General features: G+C 42.9%; 1 protein-coding gene across 4 annotated transcripts in view; it reads left to right on the plus strand.

The window, feature by feature from the left end:
- LOC119181451 (uncharacterized) overlaps positions 1-17,081 on the plus strand; it is a 607,968-nt gene that overhangs the window by 48,693 nt on the left and 542,194 nt on the right. For all 4 annotated transcript variants that reach the window (XR_012888604.1, XR_012888603.1, XR_012888605.1 and 1 more), the window contains exons 7-9: positions 4,989-5,143; positions 6,694-7,057; positions 15,218-15,394. Coding sequence is in view for 1 of the 4 variants with exons in the window: in XM_037432704.2 (XP_037288601.2) it covers positions 4,989-5,143; positions 6,694-7,057; positions 15,218-15,394 (696 nt within the window). In the remaining 3 variants the exon portion in view is untranslated. The remainder of the gene's footprint in view (positions 1-4,988; positions 5,144-6,693; positions 7,058-15,217; positions 15,395-17,081) is intronic.

Genomic DNA, 17,081 nt, shown 5'->3' on the forward strand with positions numbered 1-17,081 from the left:
TTTCTTCTCACATGCCGCCGTTTCGCCTCACTGCGCCGAATAATTCTTGAAAGACCGATTGGTATGCTCGGATTGCCAGTCAATACATCCACCCTATTATCGTTTGGAGCCAGTCAGTTGGGTGTGGGCCGCAGTGCTATTCTGTCAGCGCTACATAAATTCATTCAGGCAACCGGAAGGATACGCTGCTAGTGGTACTGCCAGATATATCCAATTATTTCTCCCCCTTCCTCATTCTTGTTAATTTGTTTTATATATTCTGGTTTATCGCATTCTTCTGCAATTTTTTCACGTTTTTTCAAAGGAACATTATTAGTGTTTCTATCTAATTTCTCTTTATTTTTTTTTAGCAAGCTTTGTAAAAAATGATCTATTAAGAGGTACAGTGTGGCCAATCCCCCATGTGGGTATGAGCCAAGATCTCCTAGGAGACAAGACAAGACAAGTTGGAGCTTTGGATGGTCGACTCGTTATGCTAATCGCATTGCGCGACTACTGGTTGTTCCTTCGCTGTTTTAAAATGCTTTATAAGTCGTATTATTGCGATTGCTTTCTCGACATCAAGCCTGCCTAAGGCAAGTTTGACAATAAGTCACAAGCACCGGTGTAGCTCAGTGGTAGAATATTGGGCTGGCAACCAGTGGACCTGGGTTCGAGCCCCACTGTGCCACGGTGCTAGGTTTGTGGTGTCATAGTGATGTCACAGCGCCATCGCGGGACCTAACTTACGGCCTGCCTAAAGTAAGTTTGACAACAACTTACAAGCATCGGCATGAATCAGTGGTAGAATATTAAGCTGGCACCCAGCAAACTCGGGTTTGAACCTCACTGTGTCATTGGTGCAAATTTTTTTTTCTAATTTCGAGCGATGTGGTTACAGACGCTGCTGCCACCAGATATGCAGGCAGCCCTGGCAAAAAATGGCCTGAGTGAAAAAGAATATCAGCACAGCCCTTGAATCGCACGTCTCCAAGGGCAACCGCAAAGGAGACCAATCATCACGCAAAAACAGCGGCGGAGAACAGGAAGGCTCGAAAGGGGCAAGCAGAGAGAGAGGAGGTCATGCATGTGGCGGCGAGTAGAGTTAGTGCTAGAGCCCCAAGATCAAGGGGCTCTAGCTCTAACTGTGCTGCAATGTACTCTGGTTGATTTTTGAAGTTTAGGTTTTGTCATTCGCCCGTCACGTGTGCGCAATGAGCCTCATTAAATGTGTGCCTGGTGGAATTAAAGCTTGCTGTCACAAAGTTTGCAGAAGAAAATGGGAACCGTGCTGCTGCCAAGCCCTTCAGCATGAAGTTCTTCAATATGTGATGATTGGTAAGGGTCGGTGAAAGCAGGAGAGTGTTCGCCTTGCCGTTGAAGAAGACCTTTGTGAAAGTTTAGCCCCTCCGATATCGCTGTGTCATGAGACCTCGTTTCTCCCAGCAGTCGAGAAGAGCTTCAAGAAAATGGGTCGATCATTCAAACCTGCTCAACGTAACCAAGCATGGCGCACTTTGGAAGGGCGGTGACAGCGGTTACAACCAGGATTCCTAATCAAACCAAAACTAGACCGGCACATGACCAAATCTGGCTGGTTAATGTATGTGCTAATTCTGTTAAGGAAGCACTCTTCGTTCATGTTCAAATTTATTTTCTCACTTATTTAATGTATATACAGCGCGCGTTAGGACTGTTGCTCACTATTTTAGGTGCATTCATGAAATCTCCGCGCAATTTGCGCACCCTCTTTTCAAAGCTCCAAAATCGCAAGTGCAAAAATTATGCGTGTAAATATGGTGCTTCATTGCTCTGTGCATGGGCATGACGTGCAGCTGCATCAAAATAAATCTAGGTTCGTAAATGGTGTGGATCTTTTAATCCGATAGCGTGCGGCCGAGGAACAACCAGTCTGTGTTAAAACTGGAAAGAAATCACTACTGAATTTTTATTCATTTAATTTTCCCAGGAAGACTTCATTTAATCAGGGTTAGTGCCATGGCGTGTTGATTAATTCGAATAGATGGCCACATTTAACCCTAAATAAACTCTCTGATAGATCAGGAGATTTGTAAAATTTGGTTTTGTTAGATCGAGCTTTAGCTGTAGTTGCAAATTGCTTCTTCGTGTGTTCTCAGTGCACTTTTTTCTTTCTGGTCATTAAAAGCACTGCTTCTACAAATTTCTGCTAAACATGGCAGAATTGTAATTCATAGTTTGAAGCTTCATGGGCTTTTTTAAAATACCATGAAGTTTAACTTTAAAAATGGGCAAGCAAGTGCTGTCAAATATCTTGATGGTCTGAGAAAGAAAGAAATGCATGTTTTAGCCACAAACATAAAGATGTTTGTGACTTATTGCGTTTGTATTATTGCGTTCAAAGTAATTGTACAACCTACTTTAGATTATGCATCTCTAATATGCTACCCTCACACTAGAAAAATATTTGGGAAATTAAAAACATTCGTAAAATGATCAAATTCATAAAAGAGCTGTTATATTTTGTATAACAGTTTCAGCCATACCTCAATAACTTGTTGTTAGCAAAAGGAAACCTCCTAACACCTACTCAACAAAATGAAGGATGGAGATTGAAGTTTTTGTTTCAGTTTGTTAAAGGTTACTTAGAATTGTGGCACATACTTAGTTTCTCAACAGGATATGCCACAAGGCAGAAGCCTGCCTTTACACCAACTCCATTCTCGTCCAGTAATAACACATTCAAATATTCGTTTTTCTCCTGGACAATTACCTAATGGAATAATCTTAGTGAAAGTGTTGTTTCACAATTAACCTAAAACCTTCTTGCTGCGCACAGCCCTAACAGTGAGTGTTTCAACTCAATTACGTGTACTGAGGTTCATTATTTCAATTACTGTAGTGTTTATTCTCTACTGCTAATAATCTCGAATATAATGCTGATCTCATTATATGCTCTTATGCTTGTTTATTGCAAACCATTATCTTTATTTTTTTTTTCTTCTGAAAAACGGTGCATCCTTTCATATTGTAAGATATTTAGCGCTGCCTTGACTTGCAAACACGCAGACGCTGAGTGTCATGTGCGTTACTTGGGTCGATGTGTGAGTGTTTGTGAGAGAGAGAGAGCTCTTTATTGAAAAGCAGAGAATTTAGTCGGTGTGTGAGTATCGCTGACTTGCTATTCTGAGTGGGGAAGGGTATTGGGGACTGAAAGACAAAAAGAGAGAAAGAAAAAAATAATAAAAATTAAAGTAAAAAAAAGTAAATATACAAATACTTTTTTTTGTCTCTTGGGCGGAAACGTGTGCTGACAGAATGACTTATTACGAGTTTTCAAGCTGCCTCTACAGTTTGTTTAGCTGACCAATATTGTCTAAATACGTGAATAAAAGTTTCATCGCATGCCTCTGTTGCATGATGCTGGGGAAGAGCTGAAGACACAATCAACTGATAAATTTTTTTGGGTTAACATATGCATGTAGTGTTCATAGAGCACACGTTCATCGGCATACGCTCGGCACTCAAACAAGATATGTTTTACAGTTTCTGTGGAGCCACAGTTATTGCAGTATAGACTTTCTACTTGATCGAAACGGTATTGTAAGTTGTTTTCATAAGCACTGTTCAGCCGGAGACGTTGGTAGAGAGTTTCCAGATGTCGAGGGCTTCGGGATGGGAGTCTAGTTCTTAGATGTTGGCCGATAGAGTAGAGGAAAGCATAATGATACGTCGGGAGGTTCCAGAGCCTCTTCTTTTTTTCGGAAGCAAGCCTTTTAGCCAGCTGGGAAGCATCTGATTTAGTGAAATAGGTTCGCCTGTAATTTTGCTTTGGAAGTCTTTTGTGGGCCGCTTGATCTGCTTTTTCATTGGCCAGTATACCGCAATGAGCTGGTATTTATTGAAAAGTGATAGCGTGACCTGTGTTAATAGCCAAGTGGTGTAAGTACACTATATCAAATGAAATCGGGTGATAATTTGTTTTCTTTAAGAGGCTAAGCAGTATTTGTACTGCTCTCTTGGAGTCGGTGAAGATCACTCATTGGTTTGGTGTTTGATGCAGGATGTAGAGGACTTCTTCTTTAATGCCATGAAGTTCTGCTGTCGTTGATGATGTTCTGCGTTGTAGCCGATAAAATTGACTTTGTCCTGTAGAGGGGACATTGAGGCCATATGACAAAATTTCCTGAGTAGTTGAGGTGCCGGTATAAATATGAGAATGCTGAGTGCAATGCTGGGCTAAGTAGGAGAAAGTAGTCTGCAGCAGTGTGGTCTGAGCAATACGTCTCTTCGCTTCATTAATGACTGGTACACACAGTTTAATATCAAGAGGTGAAAGCACCAGGGAGGAAATATTGGAGGCATTAACTTCTTTGGCTGTCTAATAGCAATAAGTTGCTGCATTTGCACAGCTTGGCCGAATGCTGAATTGCTGTGGGTGAGATGTATGCAGTACAGAGAATGCTTGTTTCCATGTAAGACATGGCGTAAATGATTGCGCAATATTTTTTTAGTGCAGATGACATCCAGCGGGAGACATCCTGCTTCTGCTACAGTTCTTGAGGCTGATGAGCTCTTCGGAAGGCTAGACCGATTCGTAGGCAGTTTTTTTCGTGCGGGTTCTAAAGTTCTTTTGTTTTCTGGCGATAATCGGTGAAGTACCCGCAGGCAATAACGCAAGGTTTCTACGATATACGCTTTCTCAAGCAGGATAATTGATCGGCACTTACATCCCCATCGTGTTCCCGCCATAATTTTGAAGAGTTGTGATGCTGCAGCTATTCTCGCTCGAAGTTTCTTCACCTGAAGAGATCAGGAAAGACTTCTGTTGATGACTATTCCAAGAAATCGCTGAAATCGTACATACGTCAGTGGCCGGCCACCAGCTTTTTCTTTCAATTTCTGCGAGATGCCACTGCCTGTAGGAAGTAGTGCGCTCTTGTGGGGTTCAAGCTGAGAGTTTCCAGTGCATGAACTAGACGTTGTAAGCAAAACAGCATGAAGTGACATGCTTCTCTCCTTGCCTGCAGCATTTCATTCAGTACCTGATAAATTCTACGGTCGACTGCACCTATTGCACTTCTGAAAGTGGTGAGCACGTGGAGTCGCTCAGCTGCCATGAGAGGCATGCCATCAAGCTGGAGTCCACACATGACACCACAATGGCCGTCCAGACTAATGTCTTGTAAGTCTGTCTCTCTGTGATGCATTCCCTGTGCCATGGGTCATTATGGGATGTGGCAGCACAGTGGCCTGCAGAGGAGGCTCTTCGCAGCTTCATTGTTATGGTCGAGTGTTGAGTATCTGATTGCTGAGATGAAGGTATTGTCAGATAGTTTTTTAGAAGGCTAACTGAGCAGTTAGAGATGAAGCACTTTATTGGGTTGACCTGTGCCCAGAAAAATAAGCAATTTCTGCAGTGCCATCATAGCTTTGAATGCAATCGCCGGTTATCATAATGTGGTCATCGGCAGAACTTAGGCCCAACATTACTGCTGGGGCTCGCTAGTTCTAGAATTAACTTGACCGCTCATGTCATGCATGCAATCTTATAACAACAGTCTAAACTAACCTCGAGAAGTTTCTGAAACACTCTAATCTTGCAGCGCAGCGGGCACCGAGCAGCAGCAATAGCTTTTGTGGATGAAATCCAATCAGTTAATTGTAAAAAGATATGTGTCTGTCACAGTAATAACTGGTAACTGTTTTGTGTGTTATTGTGAAACTCGCAATGGCTGCATGCCAGTCTTAGAAAAGAAGTCCTTCAGCATTTCACGTCGGGGTTTCTTTGCGTTGTCTAGAGCCATAGCTGACACGGTTATGCGTGTAGCACCATCTCAGTGCATAATCTTGTTAGAATCTTTGTAGTGCTCGTAACTTTTTATAAGTGTAAAGGCTAGCCAAAATTGTCCATGAATAGGACTGTCGTCATACTCATGTGTGCTTCCTGTTTTTGCATGTTTGTTGTGGAGAGTTCAGGGGCAGGGTATCCGACGTATTATTTGAAGGTTGCAGGTTCAATCCCTGCTTGTGGCAAGTTATCTTTTTCTCCACTTTTCTTTCTTAGCATTTACATTACAATTGCAGCTGATAACACCCCCTATGCTTTTCTTGGCATCATTGTCTGTTAGTTCTAGTTTATATTGTGTCTAATAAAGAAAATGAGCCCTTATATCTACACTTCTTTCCTTCATTCATAGCGAGGGTCCAGTCCTGGCAGACTTGATGCCTTGAAGTAGTATGCAAGAGATATTAGCTGCCAGCTTGCAATAAGACCACATGCCATGTGACACAGACAGGCAAAAGAAGAGCGTTTCACACTCGCTGTAACTGGAAAGCAGCCGTAGCTCAGTGGTAGAGCATCGGACGCTTAATTTGAACGTAACAGGTTCAGTTCCTGCCCACGGCAAGTTATCTTTTCCTCCATTTTTCATGCTTCACATTTACATTACAACTACTTCTAACAACATCCCCTATACTTGCCATCATTGCCGGTTAGTTCCCATTATTATTGTGTTAGACAAGACTAACAGAAATTCTTTGTGTGATGTTGCATATGTGACTTTACCTGCAAATAATTTATTTATCAAAAACAGACGTAATCAATAATGTAGTCATAACGCCGTACACCAATACATCTAAATAGCAAGTCAGGCATTATGTGCATGCCAGCTTTGTGTTCTATGCACATTATGGGTATTGTCTTCATTAAGGAGGTCCTTCTTTTTTATCTAGCTACAGAATGTTGCTGAAGTCTCGGGGAGCCATTGAGGCATCACCTAACGACCTTGGTGACCTCCTTGACTTGGTGCCAGCAGGAATAGCTTTCAAGCATCTTCCCACTCCAGATCCAACAGAGGCGAGACTTCAGGAAAGCGAGAAAGTGAGACTGGAAAGTGCGGCTCGCGACAAGCTGGCCGAGCTCGTGTTCACGGCCGAGACGGAAGTCAAGCTGTTCACAATTCCACTCTTTCACGAGTTCATTGAACTGTTGAGAAAGATGGACTACCTTACGGACTTTGTCGACTCTGTTGCCAACTGCAACCGCAGGCCAGACGAAGGTGGTGTTGGCAAGAATTTGTGCGCCGAGAAACGGAGTGTGAGTTAGCTCTTTGGAGCAGTTATGTGCATTGCAGTAATTCTAAACATTGCAGCATGCCCAATGAGCTTTTGTTTCTTTGACACTCCTGCCATGTTAGTGTCTCTGAAAGCCTTGTGTTTTCTTGGAGCACTGATAATATTTGCCAACATAAAATTGCTGCCTTTGCGTGGCATAGAGAGGATTGTGCATTAGTATGAAATCAAGAAAATGTGATACGAGGTCACACTTATATGTGGTCACATGACCTTATATCAGCGCTGTCTTTGCTGACTATAAGACGCGGGCTTCTTTCCATTAAACTTTAAGTTTCCAGTCAAGGCGGCGATGCAGACTAGTTCGTTTAGTTCACTTGCATTCATATTTGTAGCTCAAAACGGAAAGGAACGGAGACAGAAAGAAGACATAATCAGGACCGGCGCTAGTTGTCAGTTTATAGGAGGAAAATTTGCAGGGCAGTATGTGAAACAAGTTCTCATATAAACTGTGGCTTGATGCATAACCCAGTACTCAGAATGAGAAGTGACAACTATCAGTGCGAAAACACAAGCAGGGACTCAAAAGTGCAGACTACCAACTCGTTTATCCTTAGATGAAAGCATGTGCTATGCGACCAAAAGAAAAGAGAATGCATTGGAACTGCATGAACAGATTCTTTCAGGTTAGCATGGGCCGACTTCTATTCTAGCCTTGTTGGTACGACATATCTGAAGTATTGAGTGTGGATTCATCAAGAAGGAACAAGATGAAGCACGCGTTTATGCACACAGACAAAAATTAAAATACACTGTGGAGTTTGTGTCAATGCCTGAAGAGTTATAAGGTGCATCACGGGCTGTTAAAACTTTTTATTCACTGGTTATGAAAGTAGGGTAGCTCATGCATCTGTCATTCTCTTCTTCTATCTCTAGTGTTTCATGGCTCTATTACCTAAGCATTTGTGAATAGTAAATTTTAGGTTCGTAATTGAACAGTGATTTGGTCATATAAATTTCAGTTGAAGTCGAGTAGCATATACCACGTATTAGAAAAATAAGCATATTTGTGATGACCCAACTAGCTTGCACCAGACTGTTTAAAATTGAAACAAGGTAGGAGCAAACGTCACCTTCCCGGACCTGTGGCTATCATCACCGATAGTTGGTTGTTTCCGTTGTACAACTAAGCAAACCAGCTCATGTTGTCTCTTTGTACTACTTTTTCATTCTATGAGTAGCATTGTATGAGTAAAGATAATCATATTTCACCGCTTTTTATAATGCCATTGGCCCTGAGGGTATCACAAAATAAATAAATAAATTACAGCATATTCACGGATTGAATGATGATGAGTGGGGCAAAGCATCCAACTGTCTGTCCATCTGCCTATCTGCCCCTAAAACTAGTACCAGCCCACAAAAACCACTAACGTGATCGAGTGATGTAGGAATTTCACGGTTAAAGGGACCTTTATTAGCCCCAGAAGGCACAATGAAAGGCGGCATCCAAATCACAGATCGCCAGCAAGTCGAGTTCCCACAACCGATGAAGACAACGAACACTCATGATGAACAACATGTATGAAGAAGGTGGATGTGTGTAATGAATGCCGATACTAACTACCCCTCCCCCCCCATGCAAAAGCGGTCATCCTGTAGTGAAAAAGAACATCTTGTGAAAGGCTTCATGCGTGATACGTGGACTATCTCTGCTGTCCGGCAGCGGCGATTCGTTGGAAGAATAACGGATGCCATGCGATAATTGATCGGAAACATTTGCTCCAAGACAGTGTAGGAACCAATGAAGCGTAATTGAAATTTGTCGCACAGGCCAGCAGTGCGAATGGGTGTAAAAAGCAGCTCTTCATTGTCAGGGCTGAAGGACACTTCACAATGAGAGGCATCATAGTCAATCTTGCTATCTTATTGCTTTGCTTCAGTGTTGACACAGGCCAGCTGGCTGCAATGAAGCAGATATGGCACATATTCTTCACTGGAGGATGAAGATGGTTTCACAGGTGCAGAGAAGAACTAAATGTCAAAAAATAGAAGGGGAGCGACCGTGGACGAGGTAGAATGGCGAATAACCGGTTGTGTGCCGAAAGGAAGTATACGCAAAAGAAATGAATGGCAATATTGCGTCCCAGTTTCTGTGGTTCGGGTCAATATATATAGATGACTATCATGTCTGACAGAGTGTCATGAAAACGCTTTGTCCGCCCGTTAATTTGTAGATGGTAACTGAAGCTTGTTTTGTGGGTGGTGCCAGAGGGCTTGAGCATTTTGTCAACGAGTTTGGAAAGAAATACCTTTCCCCAGTCACTCAGGATGACACAAGGGGCGCCGCGGCAAAGGAATATTGCTTGGAGAATAAAGTTGGCAACTTGCTATGCTGATGTAGAAGACATGGAAGCTGTTTCAACGAAGCATCTCAAATGTTGACAGGTGAAGCTTCATCCATCGATTGCTATCCATCGATTCCCCGTGACAGTCATAGGAAGCAGGCCGCAGAGGTCGACGCCGACTACCTCAAATGGGTGCAGCGGAAATGGAAGTTGTTGTAATTGTCCGCTTTGAACTGATGTAGAGAGCTTGTGACGTTGACGAAGGGCGCATGAGGCAACGCACTTGGCTACACTGGTGGACGGACCCGGCTAGTAGTTGTGACATCTGGCGCGGTCGTACGTTTTCTGGAAGCCCAGGTGTCCAGCGGTCATGTTGTCCTGACATGCCTCGAGGACACATGCTCGAAAAGAGCGAGGTAGAACGGGCACCCAGCGTTGACCGTCAGAGTGGTAGATATGGCGGTACAGGACCCAGTTGTCGTGCTTGAATTATGTCAACTGTCGACGAAGATGGGCGTTAGGAGCCCGTGAAGACCCATCAATGCGGTTGATGAGACAACACTCGTTCGAAGGAGTCGGGACCAGAGTAGTTAAGGACGAAACGTGTGGAGAAGGGACGTCCGAGAGCTCATCGCATGCGGTAGTGATGGTGTCATTAGGTGGATCCCAAAGAAGCGGGCAACTTGAAAGCGCTTACTAAGCGTCTTGGTGTTTTTTTCCCGACTTGTATGCAATACTGAAATCATATTCTTGCAAATGAAGAATCCAGTGATCAAGGCGGCCAGACAAGTTCTTGGGTGTCGAGAGCCAGCACATGTGACGGTTCATAAACACAGTGAAGTAGCGGCCGTGAAGATAAGGTTGCAAGTTTTGTATAGACCAAACGACCACTAGATACTCCTGCTCGGCGATGGTATAATTCTTTTTGGCAGGCGTCAGTACATCGCTTGCGTATACGACGACCTTCTCGTGTGAAGACTTGTCTCGCTGTAGGAGAATATGACCAATGCCATGGCCACTAGCCTCTGTGAGTAGGAGCTAGGCGCAGTTTTGTTGAAATGACAAAGGACTACTTCGGAAGGCATGCTTCAGTTGGGCAAACGCCAATCCACATTCAGGAGACTACACAAAGGGGACGCCTGATTCGGGCAATTTGTGCATAGGCGAAGCTATTGATGTGAAGTCTCGAATGAATTGGCAAAAATATGAAGCGAGGCTTAGGAAACTGCGCAAATCCCTAGCTCTTTCAGGACGTGGGAAGCGTTGTACAGCGGAAATCTTGTCTGGATCTGGACAAATGCCGTCCTTGCTTACAATGTGGCCTAATGTGGTTGAAAAATGGCACTTCTTGGTGTCCAGCTGAAGGCCTGCGTTTGCAAGGCATGTGAGAACTTTGTCCAGTCACTGCAAGTGCTGAGGGAAAGTTGATGAGAAAATACCGATATCATCCAATCGGCACAAGCAAGTTTTCCATTTCAAACCTCGCAATATGTTGTAAATCATACGCTCGAATGTTGCAGGAGCATTGCAAAGGCGGAATGGCATGACGTTGAATTCATACAGCCCATGGTGTTGAAAAGGCTGTTTTTTTCTTGTCGTCCTCATGCACGGCTATCTGCCAATAACTCGAATGCAGGTCTAGGCTGGAGAAGTACTCGGCACCCTGTAGCGAATCCAATCTATGCACGGCATGGGGTAGACATCCTTGCGTTTGATCTTATTTAGTGTCGTGTAGTCTGTGCAAAATCGCACGGAGCTGTTTTTTTCTGTACTAAAACAGGAGATGACCAAAGACTTGCGGATGGACGGATGATTTTTCATTGCAGCATATCGGCGACATTTTCCTCAGTGACAACGGGAGGTGACCAAAGACTTGCGGAGGGATGGATGATGTTCTACTGCAGCATATCGGCAACATTTTCCTCAGTGACCTTTTGCTCAGATGAAGAGACGCGATATGGTCGACAGCGTACCATGAAAGTACCAATGGTCTCGATAAGATACGGGATAATGAATGTCTGCCCCAAGGAAGCAGAATAGACATCAAACGATGTCTCATGTTTTCGCAGCAAGGCAAGCAACTCATCTGACTGCGAAGAGGTCAGATCGGGACTGATGATTGCAGCAAGAGCAGAAATGCATGAGGACCGTACAGTAGAAGGAATGTCAGGGGACGCCGGCACCAGAGGAACTACGAAGACAGGCTGAGAATCAGCGACCCAGGCCATTTTAATGCTTTTAGGAATGAGAATTTTCTCGAACGTCTGGTTCGCAGTGTATAGGACGTCCGGAGCCATTGTGTAAATGCACTAGCCTTGAAGCAATGGTTATACCTCTTGCGAGACAACGTGCAGACGGCAGGACAAGCACGTCACCATACTTGATTACGTCAGATGGGATAGCAACTACTTGTTGAAAACTAGGTGGTAGCTGCATATCTTCTACAGCGACCAAGCGAAGTGGCTTGTCATCTGCATAAAGGGTCTTCATCATGTGAACAAAAAGTTCACAACAGCATATGGAAGCATTCGCCGTAGACAGAAAATCCCAGCCTAATATAGGCTAGTGGGCACACGAACTCAGCACTGCAAACCGTATGTGATGGAGAAGTTCATCAATGTAAACGCGAGCGGTGCACATGGCGCTAGGTCTAATGGTGTCCCCTTGGGCATCAAGCAATGTAGGCCCATCATAAGAAGTCGTCACTTTTCGAAGACGGCAACACAAAGAATGAGCAATAACCGACAAAGACGCACCAGTGTCTATCAAAGCGTCCACGTATACACCTTTGATTAAAACAGATCCTATATTGTATAGACGCAGTGGAAGAATTTGTCTTTTCGTGCAATTAAGCTTTTTCTACACAAGCTGCAGAGGTTAGTTTTCTGAGCATTGGTTGGTGAACTGCTAGACAGGTCGCAGCAGTGACGTAGAGCGGCGAAGGGCCGATAGTGAGCGGTGTCTATTAGGGCGGTAAGGTGGTGCTGTCGCAGATGTTGCAGTTGGCGATGGAGAGCGATATGGTGGTGGATCGTAAAGATGGTGTTGAAAAGTGGCATGGCTGCCCCGTCATACCATTCATAGATGCCGAATCCACGATGCTCATCCTGCTGACGCTTCTGACAAAAGTGTGAATAATGAAGCTTTAGCGCACACACGCGAGGACAAATAAATAGAGACACAGGGACCACTGCAGACTAACAATTTATTTTTATTCAATAAGGAAACATAATATATACTTTTTTACAGCACCTCATGATCACTGTGAATGAGCAAAAATGGCATTGTACAACCAAAAAATATATAAGCATTCTTTAACAGATGCATTGTGATATCACATGTTGTTCATCAGTTCAACTTCTTTTTTATTCAGTGATATGGAAGGATGACTAACACACGTATCTTTAAGGCTAGAGATATGCCATGCCTCTGCAATTTCTCTTGTTGTCTGGTTGGGCTTAGCATGCAAAACTTCAGTTTGATTAAACAAAGTTTTACATGAGCCAAATGAACAACACGCACAATGTAATGCTAAATGTATCTCCGGCCTTCCCTTAAATTGTTTAGGTGCTCTTTCAATCTCGCATTCAAGCATTGGCCTGTTTGACCGACATAACAGTGCCCACAACTGACGAAAGTCTTATACACTACATTTCTTTTGCATTCGACCACCTGGGCATGTACTAACGATATCCTTTATTCTGTTCTCGTACATGTTATTTGCAGCCGGACACACACCCCCTACTTTGTTTTTTGCTGAGAATATCTACCTTGACATTGTACTTAGTTGCCACTTCCTTATGTTTATGAGAGAATTCATGCACGTACGGGGTTGCCGAAATTTTATTTGTCTCTTGGCTTTTTTCATCTTTCTCTCTGGATTTCATTTTATTTAATAATATTTCGCTTACAGTTATAAGAGCCGAATCCGGTATCCAGCCTTTTCGAGCTTTGCCTTCTGCTTTAGGAAAGACTCATTTAACTTGTGCTCGCATGTTTTTGTCTAAGCTGATTTGAAACAGCCCATTGCTTTTCCGTTTTTTACTATCCTTGAATGGGCTGAAGTGTATTGCAACAAGGGCTTCTCTGTTCTAGGGGAATACTTGCAACACACATGAATTTTTTCAAAAATAAGCTTCAAGTCTAGGAACTGTAAACAGTTATTATTGGAATGCTCAAATGTGAAAATTAGGCCTTTACTTCTTTTTCTGGATGCTTCCGTCACTCTGGAGGTGAGCATGCAATGTGGCTCCGATACCCGCAGTAGTAACATACTGGACGAGGCGATCACCATGGTGTGTAAATGGGCTGACTAGGTGCAATAGGAGACATCGAAGCCAGGTAGACAAGTGCCGAGTGTGCGGACATCGATTGTACAATGGCTGGTGAACCAGCAAGGACTTGGGCAAATGTCGGTTGTAGTCAAGGGGCCGGATAGTCTGCATACGCTGAACCGGCCATGAACGCCAACTCCTTCTTTATGACGTCGTGCAAGAGGGTGCTGAAGTTGAGGAGGAGGCAGGATCATGGAGAGGCCAAGAGAGTGCAGCTCTTTTTGTATAATGGCTCGCATCATAGCACGTAATGAGGGATCAGTGGTGGTGGTGTCTTCGGGGCTATCTGGCAGCAACCGTTGGGACTCGAGTTGGGACTACGTTGTCACGTAGTAACAACCTCGGCGACTGTTGTCGGGTTTTGAATGGCCAACGCATTGAAAGCGACCGTGTCGATGCCTTCATGAAGTTATAAAGTGTGCAAACTTGGGCAAGTTGGTAGGACATAACTGAATACACAAACAGCCCAACTCCAATGTAGTTACAGTGTAACTAAGGAAGCGAAGAAACAGAGATAGAAAACAGAGCTGACTTCCAGCTTCTTGAAAGTAAGCGCTCTTTTCTATCCTTGTTTCTTTGCTTCCGTAGTTACACTGTAGCTACATTTAAGTTGCGTTGTTCGTATATTTAGTTCGTCCTGAGACATGTTACCGAACACTTTGCCAAGACGGCGACTTGAGTGAAGCTCCAGGAGATAAAGATTGGAGCGAGAGGACAGAAAATCGATGAGCAGCCTCCACCATTTGTAATATTACAATTAAAGCGACCTTTATTAGGCCCAAAAGGCATGATGAAAGGACCACACGCAAGGCACAGATGACCAGCAAACCGAGTTCCCACAACCCATAAAGACGACGAACACTCATGATGATGAACATGTATGAAGAAGGTGGATGTGCGTAATGAATGCCCACAATATTATTTCCAAGGACATATGCACACAACGCAATCTAGTGAGCAATTCATAAACTAGAGGTGGCTACATACATACTATATACAAACAGAGGTCACAACGACCCACACCCTAAGGATCTTTGCCGTTAAAAAGGAAGTGGAAGCAACTCTGAATATTAGCAGGTATTCACTTTTGGTGTAATACAAGTGATGACCTGCAAAATATTTTAGGCTATAGAGTTTACAATACTTAGAACACATAAGCTAGTTTAACATGCTTCTTAACTTAACAAATTATGAATCAATGTGAGGGTAATTATGTTTATTCAAACTTGAAACGAGGCTTTGTGGCAGTGCAGATATTTTTTTTTGGATACATGTATTCATGGTATAGCATACTTACTCTGCAGTGAAATCATCATTACAAGGGTTTAGATGCAATTTATTTTTATTCGTTCACTTCGAATACTTCAAAATTTCTCGGTAATTTAAATTCAAATCAAAGAAAATTCAGCGCTAACATTCATTTAAATATTTTAAGTGCTTGCACATGCCTACGGTGTACACATGAATATATTGCAGCCACATTTAAGGATGCTATTTTCGCAGACGTTGGCCATGTCCTTCTTGCAAGATGCTCTGATACAAAGCAACACGGTGCCGACGTTGCGAGCATTTCGTCATCTCGTGACCCATGGCCATGTGAACCAGGCGTACCTGCCACTCGCATTCCACTGCTGGAGCTTTCTGCGCAACAACGACACGCGCTACCTGGATGAAGTTTTTGTGAGTAGTTTAAGCCACATAAGTGTACCAAAACAGAGTCACAAAGGGGAATGGACTGCGGATGCCTCCAACGTAATGTTTCGTTTTCAAGATGCATGCTTGCCGATTTAGTATTGTGCTGTGTAATTAAGGTGGGGGGGGGGGGGAGTATGAGATGTAATTGTGTTGTTAGAGCAGCACTGAAATGAGAACCACATATTGGATGTAAACAATTTTCATCATTCTGTCTTGATCCTACCATTCACCTTTTGCACATTTTTTTGAAAAGATGGAAATAATCAATTTGTAATTCTTAATGAAATTGATGCTTTCATTTAATTGATTTGTACTTTATTAGGAATTTTTTTGTTCAAAAATTTATCAACATTTAACTGTAGTAAAATGTATTGGAACTGGGGGATTTTGGACAGTGCAGTTTTGTAGTGCAGCTTCACTCACTATATTATATTCAGGTAGCCTCTCTCTTTATTTGCACAGTAGAGTGTCATTAATTTAACTCCCCAATATTCAATTTCTAATTGTTTAGACAAACATTAGGTGCTTTTAGCTATGTGTACTTTTTATGTTATCATGTTATAGGATACCGCAAGAAATTTGCGCATGCATGAGCTCTTACGACATATAGACTTTATACAGAAGGGGAACTACTCGTTGGGTGGTCTGTACGTTCATGGCCCTCTCTGATAAATCCACCTTGCCCATGGCTATGCACGATGTCCGCTTTGTAGAGACTGTAGCTGCCAAGTGAAAGTAGACAGAAGAATAAGTGACAGTTGTGATCAGTTTGTTTGAGCCAGCTTACTTAAGTTAGAGTGACCTTGAATGCCTAGAATACCGATACTGTAAAAGTGTGAGAGGCCTAAACCCACCCCGTCTTGACAGGTAGGTGACACCATCTAGTGGGGCCAAGATAAACCGGGCAAGCACAAAATCGTTATTGCAAAAACATCTTGCATTCTGCTTTTTGTATTAATTCTTGCACTGAAATAATTACGAATGAGTTGACTTTGTTGAGAAGAAAGGTGTCCATGGCTGGTTGCATCAAGCGTCACAAAGTGCTGGCACCGTCGTTTGGTAACTCAGTATTTTTGCACCCCTTTGTATATACTGGGATGTTATACATGCCAAAAACCTTTCTTATAATTTGGTTTCAGTGATAATTCAACATTATCTAAACCAAATATAGTAGTTTAAATGCAGTTATAATAACGATTTAGTGATTTGTGCAAACATAAAGTATATGTTTACATAGCCACATGTAAATGTGTACGTACGGAAAACTAAAGCTTTTTTAGAACCTGCAATTTGGTAACGCGGTAAATGCAATCCAGTATTCCAGCAACACGGTTGCATCAGAAAGTATACATACTAGCTAAATCTCCTTATTATCTAGGTTGAAGGGACTAAAGGCTGATTTCTTGTGCCTGACTGCGGTTCCTCCACATATATTTCTTGGGGAATACTTTATGTAATGCCTGTTCTCAAGTCCTTAGGGTCAATAAACAAAATGAATTTGAAGTGATTGATGTTATTCAAACTACATGGTTGGCCCCCCAAGAAAAACCCCCCAAGAATCCTACCTCTACAATCCACTAAACAATTATGTCATGTTGCAAGAGTACTGAAAGTTGGGCAACTTGGTATTGGTTCATGGCTATTTTTTGCACAACATACACACGGACGAAAT

The sequence above is a fragment of the Rhipicephalus microplus genome, unplaced genomic scaffold (assembly GCF_043290135.1).
Source record: "Rhipicephalus microplus isolate Deutch F79 unplaced genomic scaffold, USDA_Rmic scaffold_14, whole genome shotgun sequence".
NCBI lineage: Eukaryota > Metazoa > Arthropoda > Arachnida > Ixodida > Ixodidae > Rhipicephalus > Rhipicephalus microplus.